The following is an 8,691-nucleotide window of genomic DNA, read 5'->3' as shown; positions in this document are numbered from 1 at the left end:
ACTCTTAACTTTTATAAAGAATATCTCTTTGGATTTGAGACTTTAGTCTTTGCAACTTTACAGATCTTCTTTATGCATCAAGAGCTTGTAACACTCCAAAGAGAAAGGAAAAATTTAAATCACATCATATGACCCCTTCAAATAACAATTTTGCATTAATTATTTTTAGTAACTAAGCTTTTGATTATTAACGTTTTATTAAAGAAGATTTTCACAGAATGATTTTCGCAAAATGGCGCACCCCTATGTGTGGCGCCCTTATGCACTGCATATACTGCATACCCCGGTTTTGCGCCACTCACACGCTTGAGGTATTCGGCCAATCACAACGCACTGGATAGCTGGCCAATCAGAGCACACCTTGCTTTTCAGACCGATGAGCTTTGTAAAAATCGACACGTTTCAGAAAGGCGGGGCATAGAGGAGCAACAATAATGTACAGTATGTGGAAAATAATGTGGTTTTTGAACCTTAAACCGCATAAACATATTTCATTACACCAAATACACAAAATAATGTTATTTTTAGCAACATAATATGACCCCTTTAAGGTAGGAAGACACTGCATTGTTGCAGCATCGTTCCCTTCAGAGAGAGTCTGTGAGATGAGGAATCGCATCAGCACATCCAAGCTGAGGCATCTGATATTTCTGAATGCCAATCTCGGCCCAATGCGGGCTCGGCAGAAGTGCGGATTGAGGGCGCATAACGGCCGCAAAGGGGGTGCTTGCGAGCACCCTTTTGAACACGATTGGGACACACTACGGTCTCGTGGACTTAACGGACACGTGCACGTGGCGGCCATTGTAAGTCCGCAAGACCGAAAGTGCACATGAAGTGTTCCATTTGGGACAGGGCCATTGTTGACGTTACAGCTGCTTGAGCATGGAGAAAATGGAGGACAGCGTACAACCGCTGAGGGCGGAAACTATAGCAATGCAGGGCTGTCAATCAACCCCCGTGGCCCCGCCCTATACAATGTGACGTCACACTGCATGAGAATCAAAACGGCAAGCCTAGTGAGACTGACTTGGTTTAAAGGGGATTAAAAATGAGGAGTGGGTGGATTTTTATCATTGTATGGTGGTTTTTTCACACACTGCCAACACACATTTATGTCCAAACACCATGTAAAAGTGGATTTTGCATAATAGGTGCCCTTTAAATTAAGACAACTGAAAACAACGGAGGACCCTGCACGTCGAAAAGTGACGCTAAAGGGGTACCTTGTACCAAAAAGCAACACCAAAGGAGTCCTGACCAAGTGTCAATATGTGACGAGTTGGGAGTGAGAATGTGTTGATATTTTCAGTGCCAATTAATGAATACATTCTAACCTCTCTTATTCAATCAGTGAACACTGTGTGCACATGTAAGTGTCTTAATTTCAGAAACCTTAAAAAGAACATGAGAGCATCACATTTGCACAATGTTAGCATTCAGAGCCTTCAGCCTCTAAGTGAAACCAGGGTTATATAAAATGGGAGGGATTTTTACAAGGCCAGCAGGTTGTAAGCGTACAAAAGTATACAGGCAAACAAACCAAAACAGCAACAAGCATTAGCTCATGCCTATTTGAGCATTCTTTGAATTGCTATTTTTTTTCCCCATTGCTCCAGTGGTTTTCCACTCACTTTCTCATTATTTTCAAAAATATATTTTGCCAATTTGAAACATGAACATCTGCAATCAGCATTTAATTTTCAGTTCAGGACACAAGAAAGCAATGCTCCATTAAAATATACAAAGTGGTGGAATCTCTGGAAGAGTGTTCTGTATGATTTTACACACTCAGGATGTTAATGCACTGTTTGACTGTTGTGAATTCTGTTTGAAAAATCATAACACAAGCCTGGGTATTTATAAGAATACTAGGATAAACTGGACAAAGTAACAATCTGATTCACTGATGAATCATTACCAAATTATTCCACAACCAATGAATCCCAATAATGTGCATTTGGATAAACCAATATAAAGTACATTCTGTTTAAAACTAAATGAAGCCATGTCAAACAGGTTAATGTGAAAGATACATGGACACAATATAGTCACACTTCAACAATTGTTATGTAGTCTCTAGACATGATTTTGGCTGCTGGATATGGGGGATGGGTGGGATCAGATGTTTTAGGTTTATGAAGACAACATTTACCTTAATCCCGGGGAGTCCAGGCAGCCCTGGAAGTCCTGGCTCACCCTATGTAGGAAAAGTGCAACAAATTACAGCCAAACCAAGCCACCACTTCTGGTGATGAGCCTGGAAACCCAGCACAACCACAATTGGTTTCCTCTAAACCCACAGTATCAAAAGACTGGCCCTGGTTCACCTACTAAAGTGAAAACCATCAAGATTCTAGTTAAAGCGAAGACACATTGGCTATTTATTGGTGTTGTTGTTGGATCATTTCCATCAGACTTTTCAAATTAATGGTACTGCCACACACAATGCATATAGAGGCCTACTAAAATTGAAAGGGCTGTATAATTATATCTGTAGGTTCAGCTTATCTCTCATGCTAAAAGATAATATGGATAATATGGATCCCATTAGACTATAAAATATATTATTATATTACTGCATAATATAAGTATATTAGTACACCATGAGAGGTAGAAAAGTTTAATTTTCAGAAGCATTAACATAATACATCAAGTCACGTCACAGTTAGTCGTACATACTCTGCCCAAATAAATACCCATGTAAAAAGTGAGTAGGACTAGTTCTCAAATGGTGAGGTTAAATAGATCCCAAACTGCAGTTTGAGGATTGTATGTTTTCACAGGACTTCCTTTAAGTGCTGTAAATATGATGAACATTTCTGTAAAGCCCCGTTCACACTAAGAACGATAACTATAAACAAGGATTGCGGAACAAACCAAAAGGAGGGGGGGCCGGGGGGGTTGCAGAACTAATTTTAATATTAACAATACTAATGGTATTAGTTAGATGCCACATATATTAGCCTATGTATTTTTAAGCTATGATTTTCCCACGATTCTGAAAACAAAACAGACAACCAAACAAAATATGTAATTTACTTGAGTTTCTAACAAAATGTTTTATTAGTGTTATAAATGAGTTTCATATGATTAAAATATTCATTTAAACAAATTAGCCTAATTATGTAAAAAAAAAAATCATTTGAAATAAATAAATGAAGACTTGTTTCGTTTTGAATCTCTTGAATGAATGATTCAGACATTAAAGGGGTCATGAATCATAAATATGATGCGCATCAGTGGTTAAGTTGTATTTACAACACTGTTCCAGAACAGTTCAACCCAGATATTCAGATGTGTGCAGCGCATTTTACGGAGGACTGTTTCCTGAAGCTGGGAGAGTAGCCTACAATGTTCTGACTCACAGCCTGTGAGTATGTTTTCATATTTAAAGAATTTGCGATGAGCTTTGTAAAAATCGACGCGTTTCAGAAAGGCGGGGCACAGAGGAGAAACAATAATGTACAGTATGTGGAAAATAATGTGTTTTTTTAACCTTAAACCACATAAACACATTGCATTACACCAAATACACAAAATAATGTGGTAACACTTTATAATAACGTTCAGTTGTAAGTCATTTATAATTGATTAGTTAATGATGAACTAATCATTTACAAAACATGACTATGCGTTCATAAATGATTAATACGTGGTATGTTCATATTTTTATCTATGTTTTGTAGATTAAGTTATAAATAATTTACAAGTGATTAGATGATGATTAACTAATCATTTACAAAACATGACTATGCGTTCATAAATGATTAATACGTGGTATGTTCATATTTTTATCTATGTTTTGTAGATTAAGTTATAAATAATTTACAAGTGATTAGATGATGATTAACTAATCATTTACAAAACATGACTATATATTCACAAATTATTATTAAGTAATATGCTACCGATTTACAAATCTCGTAAGTTATCTTAAAAAATAGCATCATGAAATAATCAAACAGATCCTTAGTAAAAGGTTAATACACTGAAAAAAATATATACTAAATTTTTTTAAGGTAAGTGGTTGTCAACAGTATATTTTAGCTACATTTAAAAAAAAATGTTGAAAGTTAGTCAACTAAATGTGTTTATTTAAGTGTAGCTAACATAAATTGATTGCAACCACTTATCTTAAATTTTTTTTAGTAAATTCAATGAATCATTGTTTTCAGTAAAGTTACTAGTTAGGTTACTAGTTAATATATTATTAATCACTTATACATCATTGAAATGTCAACATTGTACTATTATCGCACAGCGTTAAAAATACTCCATGTATATCAGAAAAGACATCTGTCTACACCCTCACCAGTCAGCCCTTACATTGCAGTACACACTACAAAGTATTCAAAACCTGTTGTGTAAACACATTAATAAATCATTTACAAAGCTTTCTGCATCCCCTATTCTAAAGTGTAAACTACTCATCAGTTGTAAATGTTTTACAAACCTGCCGGTTACAGGTTGTGTGTGTGTACACACTGGGGTGAAAGATCTACGAATGATGAGTAAATGAAAGTCTATATCAGAAACTATAAACTTTTATCCCAATTTTGTTATTATTTAATGTTTGCATCACAGAAACTTAGACTGTGAAGCTGTTTTAAACATAAAGCTTTACATGATGAGCGCTGCTCTCTCTGGATCAGCGGCTGAGCAAAAGCAGGTTTAAATATTCCGGTGTGATTGTGATTTCAAAGTCCATGTCATATTTGTACCAGACCTCAAAAAGTAACCCGGGCCGCGACCCATGACTATAAAGATAACTATAAATATAAAGATATTAGCGTCCACACCAGCGAACGATATAGTCTGTTTATTCTAAGCGCACGTGCATCTGCTGCTTTATGAAAGATCTACGAATGATGAGTAAATGAAAGTCTATATCAGAAACTATAAACTTTTATCCCAATTTTGTTATTATTTAATGTTTGCATCACAGAAACTTAGACTGTGAAGCTGTTTTAAACATAAAGCTTTACATGATGAGCGCTGCTCTCTCTGGATCAGCGGCTGAGCAAAAGCAGGTTTAAATATTCCGGTGTGATTGTGATTTCAAAGTCCATGTCATATTTGTACCAGACCTCAAAAAGTAACCCGGGCCGCGACCCATGACTATAAAGATAACTATAAATATAAAGATATTAGCGTCCACACCAGCGAACGATATAGTCTGTTTATTCTAAGCGCACGTGCATCTGCTACTTTAAATTCTCGAGCTCATTATAGCAGGATGGATTCTGATTGGCTGTCAGTGTTTGTATCGTTCTTCAGCTGGAAAAAAAAAATAGTTCTGGAAGTGATTCCAATTATATCTTTCTCTGTGCCTTTATCTTTATAGTTGTGGTGTGGACTCTGCTATTCTTTAATATTGAGAAGATTTTTAGAACTATATCTTTATCGTTATCTTTATAGTTATCTTGCTTGGTATGAACGGGCCTTTAGAGTAGAACTCAAACTGTTCTCTTGGGTCTCATACTGAATTTGGAGCAGATTAATTAAAGGGGTCATATGATATTGCTAAAAAAACATTATTTTGTGTATTTGGTGTAATGAAATGTGTTTATGCGGTTTAAGGTTAAAAAAACACATTATTTTCCACATACTGTACATTATTGTTTCTCCTCTATACTTACTTACAGTCTGTGAGTCAGAACAGCCGGCATTGTAGTCTACTCTACCAGGATCAGGAAGCAGTCCTCCATAAAATGTGCTGCACACATCTGAATATTTGGGTTGAAGTGTTCTGGAACAGTGATTTTTAGTTGTGTCCTCTTTTGGAAGGCGTTTTCACAACGAAACACAGCGTCACACGCGGCAGCGGCCTAGAGTGAGTGGAGGCCGGCGGCTAGAGTGAGGAACGGCCGGCGGGCTGAGTGAGAGGAGGCCGGTGAGCTTGAGAATGGTGCGGCCGGCAGATTCGACGAAGGAGCGGCCGGCGGTCTTGCGGCAACCACATGTTACGACCCGGGGCTGGACGTCGTCCACGGTGAAAGCTGATCCGGCGATCCACCGCGCGAAGTTGTTGTATTTCCTCAGCAACCAGCACGGATCAGCTCCAGGCATGACAAAGCAGATATCATCCTCTTTTGGAAGACCAAACAAAGTAGTTTCACTTTCACAACGAAACACAGCGCCTTCACGACATGGCGGCGGCAGCAACAATACTACAGCGAGAATAAAAGTTACGCCTTCTTTCTTTGCGTGAACATTTGGGAGGCGTTATGCAAATCTTCCCACATCGTGACGTAGACATGTGGGGGCGTGTTAGAACGAACCGTTTTAGGTAGGCGTGGCTGACTCTTAACTTTTATAAAGAATATCTCTTTGGATTTGAGACTTTAGTCTTTACAGATCTTCTTTATGCACCAAGAGCTTGTAACACTTGAAAGAGAAAGGAAAAATTGAAATCGCATCATATGACCCCTTTAAGAGAAGCCTAACAGTGTTTTACTAGACAGAACAAGAACAAGTAATAAAGTGTGAAGCAAACACACATAAAGAAAAAGTACAAAGTAGACAAACTGTAATGCCATGGTGTAGATTTATGCTTTTTATCAGGTAGAGAAGTGTGTTCTCAGTTCATCTGAGAATGGGCTATAAAGTTGTCCTCGCTAAAAACACTTAATTTTTTCATCAAGTTGGTGCCTGACATTCACATGCTTATAAGCAGCAAGCAAATGATGGTAAGCTTTGCCTTTTACAGCCATAAGGTGCAAAAGAGTTAGTACACTATAATGCTCTTTCATTAATCATTAATGACAACATGTTTTATTAAAACAAATTATCCAGTGTTCTCAATTAATGAATCAGCTGTCATTAAGACACATCGTTCCAAACAATATCTTTCATAAGTGTATACTCTGGCTTGGAGTACAATATGAGCTCTGCAATTTTACCTTTTGTCCTCCGCGCCCTGGCTCGCCAGGCTCACCCTGTAATAATAAGAATGCTTATAAGGGCTCATCTGCATACACCAAATGAAAGATAACAAGTAGGATTTATTAAAAACACAGACTTAGAGACAAAATATTTCTGAGGTCCTGTCTTACCTTGATTCCAGCAGCAGAGGATCCAGCATCACCCTGTGAGAGGTATAAAAATCATGGTAAATATATTTGATAAAACTAAGCTATTTGAAAGTGTAGTATCTTCTTCATTCCACTTGGGGAGAAATTCTGGAAGTCATAATGCTGCTGAGCACGCAAAAGCCTCTAGTTAAACTGGAGCATAAAGCAGCTGTACTGTTATCCAAATATCAGATTATGTGTGTAAAAAGCAAAGCAGATTAGTGTCCACGAGCGTCCATTCGTTAAAGCTTCTCACACTGTCATAATACCAACAGGAATGTAAAAAAAAGGAGGAAGGAGATTGTCATTGGTTGGGCATATTGTATCACTCATGTACAATATATGTAAAGGAATGTAAAGGTCATTCTGCTGTGAAATTGTCACAACATAATGTCATAACATTGTTCTATTAAGGCAAATATGTATGCACCACCCAACGATTCTAGGATTTCAAAGTCAAGGGAGTTTGTAAAATCTTGCTCAGCAGGCTTATTTATTTGCATTTTATGTTGTAATTTAATGGGAACAAAGATACTAAGGATAATACTTCATGACATTTTTAAAAAAGTTTTTTAACATCTGGTAAGAGGGGGATTCAGAGTGAAATAAACTTAGTTATCTTGCTGCAGCCACTGTTTTAAGTAAACGTGAAAAGAGGTCACAATCACAGATTTTAATGAGTGCAGGAAGCCAGTTTAATCAAACTGCAGTTGGGTTGTTTTGATTAAGTAATAATAACTTTTTGTTATAAAGTTTGTTTTATAGCAAAAGCAGATAACTCCAACAGACGTTTTTTGGCAAAAGCAGATAACATATTTTCTTAGCGATAGATGCTATTTACACTAAGTGCAAATAGCTATTTATTCTATATTAAAATAGCAGGATAATCTGCTAATTACTTATTGCCAATAGTGGCAATTATCTGCACCTCAGCATTGTAATACATTATAAAACAGTATGCAATAATAACTTCTTGAGTGTAAATTTTAATTCAAATTATTAAATGGATGCCACCTTATTGTGACAAAAGCCCTCCCTACACCTACCCTAACCCTACCCGATGCTTTTTCAACTTTTTGATTATTTCCATCATTTTTATTAAAAAATAAATGCTTTTCTGATGTGATTTGAAATTTGAAAAGGGAGAAAAAAAGGCAGATTCGAACCCGGAGTCGATCGCGTCAAAAGGTAAATGACACGCGTTTTACCATCTGCGCCACTGGAAACCGTCTTTTGTAATGTTGACTAGCCCAATCACACGTTGGTGGATGGAATTAGTGTAATTGCCTTTACCAATTATTTTTTTATTCCCAACAGTTAAACAGTTGTCCACAGAAAAAAAAAACAGGGGGAAAAAAATATGCTGCAGCACCACCACTTCCCGCGCCTATGATGTATACACAGAGGAATGGCTCACTACTATTAGTACAACAGGGAGACCGTGCCAAATTAGACAACTCCAAGCTGTTGTGGTCGCGCCGTGACAGCGCTCGTGTCCGTTGTATCCGTCACAGTGTTGCCAAGTCCGCGGTTTTCCCCTGGAATTGGGCTACTTTATCACTGTTGCTGCGGGTTGTTTTTCATGTCCGCGGGTTGAAGCGACCCCAATAACGTG

General features: G+C 37.4%; 1 protein-coding gene across 1 annotated transcript in view; it reads right to left on the bottom strand.

Annotated features, from left to right (window-relative positions):
* Positions 1 to 8,691, bottom strand: part of col25a1 (collagen type XXV alpha 1 chain) — a 345,048-nt gene that overhangs the window by 66,601 nt on the left and 269,756 nt on the right. The window contains exons 12-14 of the mRNA XM_016575979.1: positions 7,059 to 7,091; positions 6,906 to 6,941; positions 2,156 to 2,200 (exon numbers count right to left, since the gene is read on the bottom strand). Coding sequence (XP_016431465.1) covers positions 2,156 to 2,200; positions 6,906 to 6,941; positions 7,059 to 7,091 — 114 coding nt within the window. The remainder of the gene's footprint in view (positions 1 to 2,155; positions 2,201 to 6,905; positions 6,942 to 7,058; positions 7,092 to 8,691) is intronic.

The sequence above is a fragment of the Sinocyclocheilus rhinocerous genome, unplaced genomic scaffold (assembly GCF_001515625.1).
Source record: "Sinocyclocheilus rhinocerous isolate Xijiao unplaced genomic scaffold, SAMN03320098_v1.1 scaffold1015, whole genome shotgun sequence".
NCBI lineage: Eukaryota > Metazoa > Chordata > Actinopteri > Cypriniformes > Cyprinidae > Sinocyclocheilus > Sinocyclocheilus rhinocerous.
Note: the sequence above shows the minus strand (reverse complement) of the source record. Positions and strands in the feature narration are given on the sequence as shown.